Here is a 12,794-nt window from a genome sequence, read left to right on the forward strand (position 1 = left end):
GCACGCTGCGCTGCGCTGCACGCTGCGCTGCGCTGCACGCTGCGCTGCACGCTGCGCTGCACGCTGCGCTGCACGCTGCGCTGCACGCTGCTTTTGGAACGGTCTCATATAGAAATCTATTAGGATAAAAAAGTGGCATTATGCAGATTAATAAAATGCAACTAAAATAATTGAATTCAATTTCCAAGTAAAAGAAATAATCTGTGTATTCCAGTTGACACTTAATAAATGACTCAATTCGTTGACAATTATTTCAATAATCGATTCATGAGATTAATTATTTAATCAATGTAATCATCAAGCTGCCATTTCACATTCAACAATTTTTTGTGATATTTAAAAACCAAATGGAAACCTCTTTACATCCGACCCGGAGCAGGGAGGAAAAGGAAGTAGCAGGGAGGAACAGGAAGTAGCAGGGAGGAACAGGAAGTAGCAGGGAGGAACAGGAAGTAGCGGGGAGGAAAAGGAAGTAGCGGGGAGGAAAAGGAAGTAGCGGGGAGGAACAGGAAGTAGCGGGGAGGAAAAGGAAGTAGCAGGGAGGAACAGGAAGTAGCAGGGAGGAAAAGGAAGTAGCAGGGAGGAAAAGGAAGTAGCAGGGAGGAAAAGGAAGTAGCAAGGAGGAACAGGAAGTAGCGTTCCTCCTGTGAATGACACCAAACCGCTGCTGCATCTTCGTCTTCCTTAGCGACCCATAAACCGGCCTCCGCCTGCATTGTTCCTCTGTTTTAGGTCTGCCTAGCAACAGTTGCTATGTACCAAGTAGACGGCGGTTTCTGTCGTCAGTCCTGAGACCATATTTACATACAGCACACAGGAGAAGGAAGATGTTTTAATTTCATGAAAATAAAAGGTCATATGATGCTAATTTAAACATCTGCTAATTACAGAGTATTTTGTATTTTATTTTGTATAAAATACAAAATAACTACAAATTAATGACTGTTAGTGCTGCACAGGTTTACAGGCAGCACTTCAGGATTTTTCCATTTCATCGTCAGATCTGCCATGTTGGATCTAAAACTGCTTTATGATCAGAACATGCAGCTCCTAGAGTCTGGAGACGGACACCCGACCCAACAGAACCAACAGAACCGCCTCTCTGAGCTCCACTCAGTGATCTGTGGCAGGATCCATCTTGAATTTCCTCCTTTTCCAAAGAGATTCAGAGTCTATGTTTATATTCTGATCAATTTTAAACCAGATCAAACTAAGATAATCCAACCAAATGGTGAACAGAAATTAGAAATATAATCTCACCTTCAATCTGATTATATTCTGATCCAGTTCTGGATTATTGGATCCATAAAACTGTGATCATGTTGGGCGATCCTGATCAGCTTTAACATTATTTCCTTCATTCCAGACAGAAATGAAGATTATTGTTTAGATTTTGGTTAAAACTGCTTCATTTACCAGAACCAGATAGTCCGCAAGTCAGTATTTACAACTAGCTTTAACCAAAAATGATCATATTTGAAAGCCAGCAAGGCTAAAGGCAGAAAGTCTTCATATAAACGGTTCATACACAGGAAGCAAAACGCATTACCGTATTAAGTTTAGGCATAACAACAGGACTATCAGATTAACTGACTTTGTTCTCAACTATAAAAATGTCAGAATATTCATCAACCCAGGCCAGCAATTGTAAGTAGTTTTGGGTCAGAACTTTCGGTTCTGATCCAGGAACCTAAACTGGCTCAGAAAAGAACCTGAAACCAGTTCAAACGTCCAGTTTTTCCACATTGAAACAGGAAGTCTGGAAAATGTTCCATAATGAAAACTGAAATCCCAGCAAATCCAGATTAAATTAACCAGATCCACCCCAAGGAGTTCTGTTTATCTCCGCGGCCGAACCTTTAACCGTTAAACCGATCAATGTTAACCAGGTTCTGAATTTAACCAGCTGCTCGCCCGGCTAGAAAATAGACTCGCTCTACCTTTATCCTTCTGCGGATGTTCTGGTTCTGTTGATCCGGATGAGAATTCTGGGGAGCTGCGGAAGGTTCGGGCCCAAACGCCTGCAGCTCCACCGCCTCCTTCCTGGTTCCTCTGCAGCTGAAGCTAACGATGCTAACAGGCTAGCTGCTGTCGGGTTAGCCGTTGGCAGCCCCGATAAACAGCCGAAGGTAAAAACAGGAAACCCGGAGGTCTACTGCTGTGTTACGGCCCATAAACATAAACCAAACGTTGTATCTACTGGGAAATTGTAGCAAAAAGCTCGGTTCTGGTCGCAGCGAAGTTCAACGGCTTCGAAACAGCGAGCTGACGCTAGCTGACGGTAACAGGCGGTCTGGCCAACTCACGCGAGACTTTGTGTGAGCGCAGCCTGAAACACAAACAGAGCGGGAAGAAAGAGACCGGAGACATTTTAGTGCCAAACACCCCGGAGGTCACAGAGCTAAATTAGTCTGATAAACAACAGTAAGGTCAAAAGAAGCAGAAACTAAAGTAAAATAGAGATAACCTTTATTGTCCTACAGAGGGGAAATTCAGCTTTAACAGCAGCATCAAAATATTTAGACAAAAGATTAAAAATGTGTTAAAAATATTAAGTGGGGTAAAATATTAAGATTAACAGTATTGTAAAAGATAATAAATGAAACAAAAAATGCCCTTAAGTTAACAGAAACAGAAAAAATATCCTGACGGGGTGACTTTTTTAAATGCTTAATGTGTGTATTGAACACTAAGAAGACAACTGGCTATTTACAGTACAATGTATCAGTACAAAGAAACAGATATTCAGTAACAGCAGAGATGTTATTTCAAACAAATAGCAAAAACAGAATAATGGGTTTTAAAAATGCCAACATGTAACCATGTATGTATTTATTGATTTTGTTGCAGTGATGATTAGTCTGACCGGATGAGAGGAAGGATCTCCTATAAATCTCTTTTGTGCGCCTGCGATGCAGCAGTCTGTTATTAAAGGTCAAAATAACTGAGACTCATTTAATATCAATTTAGTTCCATCCTGATTAAGGGAATAAACTTTTTGTTTTTCAAAAGCTCAGATCCAAAAACAAAAATCTAAACCAGCAGGAGTAACTATTTCATATTTATAAACTTTATGTAAGCTGTTTTCTACTGTTTTACTATACATTTCTGTTTTAACAGTGACAGAAACCTGCAGAGAGCTCAGAGATTCAGCTAAAATGATCCTGAAACTAATGACAGACCTGCAGGACGATGCCAGAAAAATCCACCAGCAACGTCTCCATCAGCTTCAACCTGCAACACACGGAAGATTCACCAGCCTGCGAATGTTTGTCAGTCAGTTTGGCTCATTTAGAAATTCATTTCTATCTACTTCCTAAAATCATTTCTGGTTATTTCATTTAAATTATTGATTAAAGACTTCATCTCTGACAGTGATACTGTTGGTACAATAATTAACTATAAAAATGTAATTATTGTTTCTGTTCAAGCAGACAGTAAAAGTTATTGACCTGCATCTCCATGGAAACATCCAATCAATGATTGATCTGCATCCTTTTCCTGCAGGTTTACAGTTTAAACCAGTGGTTTCCAAACATTTTCTGCGCCCCCCCCCATGGATTACATGGATTACAAATGGCTGTCTGGTTGAAACGATGAACGGCTTTTCTGACTTTTTTTAATCAGCTTTATTGCATTTATTAAGGTCTTCCTGCATGTCAGGAAGACCTTTATTTTGAATTATTTTGATTAAGCTTTTCATGTCAAGCTGAATCTGCTCTGAAAATCTGAGCTGATCACTGATGGAAGCTGCAGGAGCAGATCAGGTTTTCTGATCCTGACCTCCGATTATGGAAATAACCCTCCAAATGATTTTTCTGTTTCCTCTCCCTCTAAGCCCCGCCCACTCCTTCTTTTAAAGGGCCAGTATCATGTAAAATAAATAGGGTTAGGGTTCTTTCATGTTGGAGAAATCCTTTAATTTCCATGGCAACTATTCATCTGGGTGGCCCTAGCACCGCCTTCGAGGCACAGCTCCTCCCCCCTCAGCTCCTTCAGACTAGCCAGCAGCAATTAGCAAACAGCTGCTGAGCTCATAATAGAAACAGCTGCTCAGAGCTACGCTGGGAAAAACGTTAAAGTTTAATAGAGGAGCCATGTTGGGATGACTTCCTGGAGGCGGAGCTTCAATTTCAAGGAGTTAAATCAGGAAGTCAAATTTTTTTTAGGTCAGACTTAATATAAATAGCATTTTGTAACAACTGGAAGTATCATAGTCACTGGATTATAAAATAAAACATCTCTGTGTGCCTGGAAGACACATAATCCTGTTTCTTTAACTTTCCCCACATGGTGGCAGCTTTAGAGGAACTTCTGTCGCCCGATCGTCCCGCCTCGGCCCCCAGCTCCCCTTTGACCTTCTGCTGAAACATTTAACTCCTCCTGCTGTCCTCTGCAGCCAGTTGTTCATGCCGAGGTTAAAATTAACTGCAGCAGATCCTCCTTCCAGCACAATGGGAGGCCACATGCGGCTCTTATGAGGCGTTAATGCAGCGCAGCTCCAACCGGTGGAAATAAAGACACTGATGATCAGATCTCCTCCAGCTCTGGTTTCATCAGCCGCCACCGCAGCGTTTCTGAGGCTGCAAGGAGGAAAGTAAAGAAGAATCTGATTTATTTTGTCTGAAGTCTCTTCAATGCACAAAGAGGAAGACTCTGCTGGAAGACAGGAGCCTGGGAGGAACAGTCTGGTTCCAGTGAAAAACTAAAGCAGTGACTTGGGTTATTTAGTCTGTCATAAGAGAAAACAATATGGTTTATTTATCACAGTGATATTCATTTACTTATAAATGTCAGGTTTCAAACTAAAAATGTAGTTAGCAAACTAAATACTTAGTTTGAAGTTAAATATTTATCTTGAAACTTGCTAACTTAATATTTAGGTGGAGCTAAATATTTAGCTTACTAATTAAATATTCATTTAGCAAGCTAAATAATTGTTAGCAGGCTAAATAAACTTGCTTGCGAAATATGTAGCTTGGAGCTACATGCTTCAAATTAAAGATTTTTCATGCTAACTAAATTTTTAGTTCAAAACGGCAACATTTCTGAATGAATGATTAACATGACAGGAAGTTTTGTCTGTGGCTGCTGAGCTGTTCAGAGCTGCAGCCTCTGAGGGAAACCTGAGCACGTTGAGCAACGTGTTGCTTTCTGGAAACGTTTTGAATGAAGCTGAGGCTTTTAGCTGTTTGCCTCCAAGCATTAAAACGTCTGCAGCGCCTGCTTTCTGAATGAGGTCAGAGGTCACCATGACCTCACCTGGAGGAGGAAGAGGAGTGAATCCTTCAGCTGCTGCAGCTTCATGAAACACAACCAAGAACCTGAAAGGAGAAAACATCACAAACCGCATCCAGTGTTAGGTCAGATCAGCGACTAAACCCGCTTTGTTATTTATGATAAACTGAATTTATTTATGGTGGATTGTTCTCTTCCAGCCGGTTTATCAGCGGCTCTGGACTGAATGGACTCTGAGGATTTATTGACTCGTATTCCTGAAAATCATGCAAATGTTTCCTGTCAGAGTGAAGATGGGATCAGCGGATTTCCATGAACGATGCAAACACAGCTCACTGTTAAACAGGAAGCAGCGTCTCCGGTTCTGGTCGGATCCGTTCATTTTTAGTTTTCAATTAAAAACACAAATTTCTTTGTCAGTGTTTCATTTTTGTAAATTAACGGTAGTAAAATAAGTTAACGTTGTTTGCTTCAGTAAAGAATCGTTTTCAGGTTCTGGACTTTTCAGGTCGAATGTTTTCGGTTCTGCTGTGGTTCTGTTGGTCTACAAACAAAATTATAAGTTCAGGAATAAAAACTAAAACATTTACTGCATCTATGTCTTAATAAATGCATTATAAAACTTTAAAACTTAAACTTCCGCAAACTTTGCTTTTTGTGTCAAAGCACTGCTGAACACTTATTAAAAATTTATTGATCCCAAAGAGAATTTAATTTAAATATTGCTGTAATTCATATTATTTCCTGTGAAGAGTTTTTGCTGCGGAACAGAAGGATCTCTCCTGTAGCAGTATGTATCACAGCGGTTCTGAAGAAGCTTCTGACTGAAGACGATCTGCGGTTCTATAACAGTTCTGGAGGATTTCTCTGTAGAAAAAACCCGTCAACATCCAAACAGGCTGGTGCTGCCACCTGCTGGAGGTTTCATTACACTACAGCTAAATAGCACGACTGTAAAACGATCTTTAATATTTAATCGGGGGAATGTTTTATAATCAGAGTGTGACGTCATCATGGAGGAGCCAATCAGCTGATCTGCTGCTGCCTTCAGGTTCTCCCTGTGGTCTGGGATTCTGAAACTTCTCCGGCTGGCTGAGTAAAACTGACCAGAACCTCTGATGTCACCCGACTTCTTTTCTGATTATCTGTGGAACCACCATTTTATTTCTATTGTCAGGTTTTAAAATAAAGAAAAGTTTGTTTCCAATCTGATGAAAATATCTGAAATTATATTTCTGATTTTTTCTGCTTCGCTCTGTTGTGGAAATTCAACTAATTTATTCCAGTAAAAACTGAAAACTGCTAAATCCGTCAGTAAGAATCATCATTAGCATCAGTTATTATTTGTTATTATAAAAATATTTAACACATCAGTTGATGAAGCTGCACCTGGTTCTGTGGTTCTGGTTCTGTCTGCTCTAAACTCTGATCCTGGTTCTGGTTCTGCTGGAGGTTCCTTCCTGTGTCCTCTCCACTGTCGCCCCGTGCATGATCGACCAGCTGGGTTTCCTGCTGACCATCAGAATAAGGAGCAGCTCTGCTTCAGAACCACCTGGAACATGATGACATCATCATGATGACGTCATAATGACGTGACGTGAGACCAGAAGCAGGCAGCTTTGCTCCGTTTCCTTAAACCTTTATTTGTCCTGAACAGGAAGCAGCCGCCAGTTTGACATTTACAGGAGCGGCTTAAATAACGACAAAATCACACACACTCGCGCGCACACACACACACACACACACAGTAGAACTGAAGAAGACAGGAACAACAGCAGAATAATAACAGGAGTCACTGTCGCTGCTCCAGGGTCAGATCAGGAGGGGCAAGCTGGCCAATCAGCTGCAGCCGTTCCGTCGGGTTTCGGCCAATCAGCTGCAGCCGTTTCATCGGGTTTCGGCCAATCAGCTGCAGCCGTTCCGTCTCGGCTGCAGCAGGAAGGAAAACCTCTCCGGGTTCAGCGCTGGAACAGGAAGTGACGCAAAGTTTTAAAGTTTCAGTTCCTCCATTTTTGGCACTCTGCTGGTCTGAGGGGCGTGGCCTACAGGCGGTCTCCATGGCGATTCACAGAACCTCTGCAGGTAGACAGCAGACAGGATAATGAGTTTGTTCACTTTTTCTTTCACCTGGTGAAAGCTGCGCTCTGATTGGCTACCTGCCACATGCTGCGGCTTCATGGCGCCCGCCTTCCTCAGGTAAGGCTCCGCCCCCTCAAAGGCACGGCGCTCCAGCTCGCCGTTGGCCGAGACGCCGTTCTGATGCGAAGCGGGCTGGACGCCATTAACGGCCACAGGGCCGGTCAGGGGGGGGCAAGGGGCCGGGGGCCCGGGGCCCAGCAGGGGGGCAGCAGCTGCAGAGACATCATTTATTATTATTACTATTAATTATTCATAATTATACTTTTATTATTAATAAAATTATTTATTACTATTATTTATAAATTATTTTTTATTTTTGATCATTTATTATTATTGACTAATAATATTGATATACTATAATGAAAAAATTATTGTAAAATCCCTTTAGTTGAAGGTAAACTTCATAAATGTCGTAACAAAGTTCATATGTTTATAAAAACAACATATTTATAGAAACTATGCATTTTATGTATTTTATCAACATAGTGGAGAAAAGCTTCAGTTTATTTTTAAGCCGAAATACAGATGGCAGAAATAAATGCAGCTTTTTATTTTACTGTTTTTTAATAAATTTCCTATTTGACCTGAAACACCTAAAATGGCGTATAATATTTAATAAACATGTTTTATGACGTCAGCTTGAACATTTCACTGTTTTCTTGTTTAAGGTTTCAGCTGTAAAATTATTCAGTTGAAACTCGAATAACCTGAATATTTTTCTTTTTGTGTTTCTGATCTTTGCTGTGATATAAAAATAAACTCGTCTTGCCATATGTCACACTGATATATATATTTTTCACATATATATTTTTTATATAATGAATGTTTGTTTCTTTATGATCATGTTAGTAATATCTTATTTTGCTTCCATTACTTTTACTAAATAAAGTATTTCTCTGTATTTACTGCATTTTGTGTTTTTGGTTTATTTTAGTGAGTTTTTAAAAATCCAGGAAATGTAAGACTAAAGTTTTAGTTTTCAGTCAAACTATTGCTTATTGTGATTGATTGTGTTTCGTTTTTGGTCGTTTATTAATCATTTTTACTGTTTTTATTGTGGATTTAATCTAATCCTGAGAAGTGTTTACCAGTTTCTGTATCGTTTTGTTGCAGTTGGAGGTAAGATACTGTTTGCTTCCAGCTGCTGATCTTTACCAGGTTAATTTTGATTTGTTGAGTTCAGTTTTGTTTTTTTTGTTTCGGAAACCAAACAAGGAGGAATCTTCCTGCAACGCGGTGTCATGCAACGACCTTACCGTGACCTTTGTTGGGCTCGGAGCCGTTGACCTGCGGCGGCGCTCTGACGTCCTTCTGAGGACGGAACAACAGCAGCGTTGTGTTTTTACGCCTCAACAACAAGCGGCGACTCGGGGCGGATCACACCAACCTTTTCTCCGGCGTCGCTCCTGCGTGTCCGCTTCATGATCTCCTCCAGGCGCTGCCAACACCAGATCACATCAGCTCACCGCTCACAGCGCCGCGCCGTGACTACATGAACTTTCCCTCACCTTCTTCCTCTCCAGCCGCTCCTGCTCCTCCTTCAGGAAGTGCTTCTCCCTCTCCTCGCGCTGACGCTCCGCCTCCTCGCGGGCCTTGGCCTCTGCCTCGTCTCTCTGCAGGACAGAGACACAAACCAGAGGAGACGCTCTGACCAGCTCAACCTGCAGCAGACGCTGAGTCTGCCATGTTTTTACCCCCTGCAGCTCTGAGCTGAAGCTCAGAAACATAAACTCTGAAAAGTTCCCAAAAAAACCTGCTGAGATTAAATCCTTAATCAACACCTGATGCACCGGCGTCAGATTTTAGTGGTTGGAGGATTTCTCTTTAGTCTTTGGCTACACACGCTAGGCTAGCATGTTAGCTTTGGTTGCATTTTCCCAGAATGCCCTGCACTGTAGTTTACTTCCTGCTTTTGTAGTGGTCTCCGCTCCACTTGGCATTCACATTCAAACCAAACCAGAGTTCACTTCAACCGAACCCAGACCGAGGTTTGGAGGACCAGAGGTCAGAGGTCAACTAGCGTTCACATCTCACCAACCAAACCAGACTTTCTGGGCAAATGGACTGGAGTTGGATTAAAATGGAGAAATCAAACTCTGGTCCTCCGAGCCACGGCATTCTGGGTAAATACAACCAAAACCAACATGCTAGCCTAGGGCTAGCACAGGGTGAGCAACTGGTGTCCTGCAACCTTTAGATATGACCCTGCTTCAACACACCTGAGTCAAATAATGAGGTCATTAGCACGACCTGGAGAACCTGACTGCACTTAGGAGGAGAGTCAGCTGTTTGACTGAAGCAGGTTCAACCTGGGAGACATCCAAAAGTTGCAGGACCACGGCCTTGCCACATCCTGCGCTAGCAGCAGAAATGGCTCCTGGTCTTTAGCCAAAGACTAAAGAGAAATCCTCCAGCCACTAAAATCTGACGCCTCCATCTTGTTTCCATCTGGTGAAGAAGGAAGTTGCTCTCAGTGTCTTCAGGAGTTTTTGTGTAGTTTCCTTCAGTGGTTCTTGGTGGAAAACATCCTCCATTAGCTTTCAGAGCCAGCAGGGGGCAGCACCTCAGCAGTGACCCACCTGCCTCTGCAGCTTCTCGTTCTCCTCCTGCTCGGCCTTGGCCTTCCTCTGCGCCTCCTCCTCTTCCTCGGTGCGCTGAGCTTCATCCCGGAGGCGCTGCTGCTCCTCCATGAAGCGCGCCTCCTCTTCGCGTCGCCTCCTCTCCTCGGCATCGCGGGCCACCGCTTCCTCCCGCAGGAGTCTGAGGAGCAGAGAGCAGTTTCAGGCTAACGCTGGAATAAAACCTGATCTCCGGTCAGACCTGAGCCGCTCTGACAAGGCCGGCCCAAACCGCTCTGGGGCCCTGGGCAGATTTTCATCTGGGCCCCAACACAGCAAGTCACGTCTAGATGCTTCATTGTTACTGAGCTGCTGTATGTGTAGCAAAGCTGCTAGCATTAGCACCATTTGGAATTAGCTTACATTATATCAGTTGTCATAGTGACTGATTTTAACCATACAGGAGCAGCAAACGTTAAAAAAATATCTGGATTTGAAATGCAGAGTGTTAATGAAGTGTTTCATATTATTTTAACTATTTGTAGCATGAGCTGATAAACACTAAATGTAACATTAACATAGTTTTCCTTTCCTGTCCTAGTCAGTTTCCTGAAGCCAGGCATGAACGCCACCCAGGTCAGTCCAGACCTGCTGATGTCATCTTCTCTGCAATGATGTCATCCTCACCTGTTGCGGCGCTCCTGCTCCAGCCGTTCCTGCTCCTCCCGCTCCCGCTGCTCCCGGGCCTGACGCCGTTTCTCTGCCAGAGCGCGCGCCGCCTCCTCCGGGTCGTTGGTACCGGCCGACGGCTTGCTGGGCGGCGCCGCAGCCGGGGCGGACCCGGACCCGACGGCAGCAGCAGGCTGCGACGCTACGACGGGCGGGCTGAGGGACGGAGGCGTGAGCGGGGCGGAGGAAACCACGATGGCGGGAACGACGCTGCAGCCTGAGGAGAAACACAGGAAATGATGTCAGAGGAAAACTCCTCCTCTCTGCGAGCCTTTGGTCGGGTCCGTCTGAATCCTGTAAAAACACGGAAGGCTCTGAGCTCCCTGATTGGCTGTTCGCGGTCTGAGCCCATCTGCAGCCTGACACTGTAAACCCGAACCATCGACTGAATTCATTAGATTCAACGGCAGAAACTCAATATTCTCTAAAAATATTCTACAAACTTAAAAGTGTCGAGTTAGTGTAAAATATTTGTGTTTTTTAAGTCCATCCAACTCAAACTGTAGGTTTTATTTTCACACTGTTCTCTCTTAATGCTCTTTTCTTTAAAAAAAATATTTTGCAATTTTCAAAGAGGTAAGCTTTATAACCGTCATTTTTACTTTACGTTACGTTTTGTGCTTTGATTAAAGTCAGAATATTTTATTTTTCTGTTCTTAAAACAATGACAATAGAAACATTTTATTATTTTTTGAGTTTTGTTAAAAAAACTGAAGTCTTGAAAGATGAAAATGTTTGAGTTTATATATCTAAAAACTTTAAATGGTTGTTACTGAAATATTTTTAAAATGGAATAAAAATGTGAAAGTTTAATAAAAAAAATTAGATAAACTTGTGATTTTAAGTTTAGAAACTGAGTTTGAGTTCTGCTAACTTATCTGTGTTTACAATGTATATCGCCGTGGCAACCTACTGTTTTTCTCCTCCTCTCTGGTTTCCACGGTAATGGCGGCAACTGTCTGCGGCTGCACTCTGGCTGGCGTCTGGGCCCGTTTGGGGCGGGGCTTGGCGGTGACTGTGGGCGTCTTCTGGCCGGGGGGCGGCTTGGAGGCCGGCACCAGAGGGGACAGCGGGCGGCTCCTGGGGTCCGGAGAAGGGGGCCGGTTCCTGGCCCGGGGGGCGCTACGGAGCAGAGAGGAGGATGAAGGAAGACGTTCCAGATCCGGTCTGGACCTGGAGACGCTGGCGCTCGCTGATGATGTCATCTGTCTCTTCTTCTGCACTCTCTCCTTGGCGAGCGCGTTCTTCTCCTTCTCGTTCTCTCTCTCCTTGTCCTTCTTCTCCTTCTTCTTCTTATCCACCTGCAGGGGGCAGCAGCGCGCACAGAGAGGACGGATAAATTGACCCAGTAATTATTGTGATTAACAATAAATTTGGGTTTTTGAGACCATTTTCGATTCATATATTGATAAAGATTTAATAATGCAGGTTCAACCTCTCTAGTAAAATATGACTAATAAAATTTAACTTTGAAATAAACTCTTCACACTGAAAGAATTTTAAATATATCAAAAATAAAACAAGCAAAACTAATAAATTAAACTGAAATAAAAATCAAACATAAATAAAATAGATTATTAAATCTGTTAGCAAAAATGTCCTTCAAAAACTTAATAATCAGAATAGAAATTATTGATCTCAATCAATCATGAGATAAATTGATTAATAGCTTATTGGGACGGGTTAGATGTAAATGTGCACCGGTTTAATGGGGATTTGTGTGTCACCATAGCAACAGCCGTTCTGAATTAATTGCTCAGAAAGTTGCAGCTTCTAATTATTCAAGCAGCAGCTACAGGAACTTTCAACATTTCAGAAATGACCTCTGACCCCCGGCTCACCGGCGTGGAGTTGCGTCGCCGCTGCCTCTGCGTGATGTCCGGCGTGCTGGAGGACGAAACCCGCCAACGCTCAGCGGAGCTCTGGGGCTGCTGGGAGCCACTGGTGAACGGGCTGAGGGAGGCTGGGGGGGCAACGGGACGGTCAGACACACTGAGACACTGACACACTGAGACACACTGAGACACACACTGAGACACACACTGAGACACACTGAGACACACACTGAGACACACACTGAGACACACTGAGACACTGACACACTGAGACACACTGAGACACACTGAGACA

General features: G+C 43.1%; 2 protein-coding genes across 3 annotated transcripts in view; both read right to left on the reverse strand.

Annotated features, from left to right (window-relative positions):
- Window positions 1-2,315, reverse strand: part of thrap3b (thyroid hormone receptor associated protein 3b) — a 12,942-nt gene extending 10,627 nt beyond the window's left edge. For both annotated transcript variants that reach the window (XM_007576465.2, XM_007576464.2), the window contains exon 1: window positions 1,941-2,315. The gene's annotated coding sequence lies outside the window, so the exon portion shown is untranslated. The remainder of the gene's footprint in view (window positions 1-1,940) is intronic.
- Window positions 2,316-6,856: 4,541 nt separating this feature from the next.
- Window positions 6,857-12,794, reverse strand: part of LOC103154997 (MAP7 domain-containing protein 1-like) — a 26,323-nt gene continuing 20,385 nt past the window's right edge. Inside the window, exons 8-16 of the mRNA XM_016663206.1 lie at window positions 12,506-12,728; window positions 11,578-11,965; window positions 10,623-10,881; window positions 9,957-10,137; window positions 8,886-8,990; window positions 8,765-8,815; window positions 8,634-8,688; window positions 7,395-7,592; window positions 6,857-7,314 (exon numbers count right to left, since the gene is read on the reverse strand). Coding sequence (XP_016518692.1) covers window positions 7,304-7,314; window positions 7,395-7,592; window positions 8,634-8,688; window positions 8,765-8,815; window positions 8,886-8,990; window positions 9,957-10,137; window positions 10,623-10,881; window positions 11,578-11,965; window positions 12,506-12,728 — 1,471 coding nt within the window. The 3' untranslated portion in view covers window positions 6,857-7,303. The remainder of the gene's footprint in view (window positions 7,315-7,394; window positions 7,593-8,633; window positions 8,689-8,764; window positions 8,816-8,885; window positions 8,991-9,956; window positions 10,138-10,622; window positions 10,882-11,577; window positions 11,966-12,505; window positions 12,729-12,794) is intronic.

The sequence above is a fragment of the Poecilia formosa genome, unplaced genomic scaffold, assembly GCF_000485575.1.
Source record: "Poecilia formosa unplaced genomic scaffold, Poecilia_formosa-5.1.2 Scaffold408, whole genome shotgun sequence".
NCBI lineage: Eukaryota > Metazoa > Chordata > Actinopteri > Cyprinodontiformes > Poeciliidae > Poecilia > Poecilia formosa.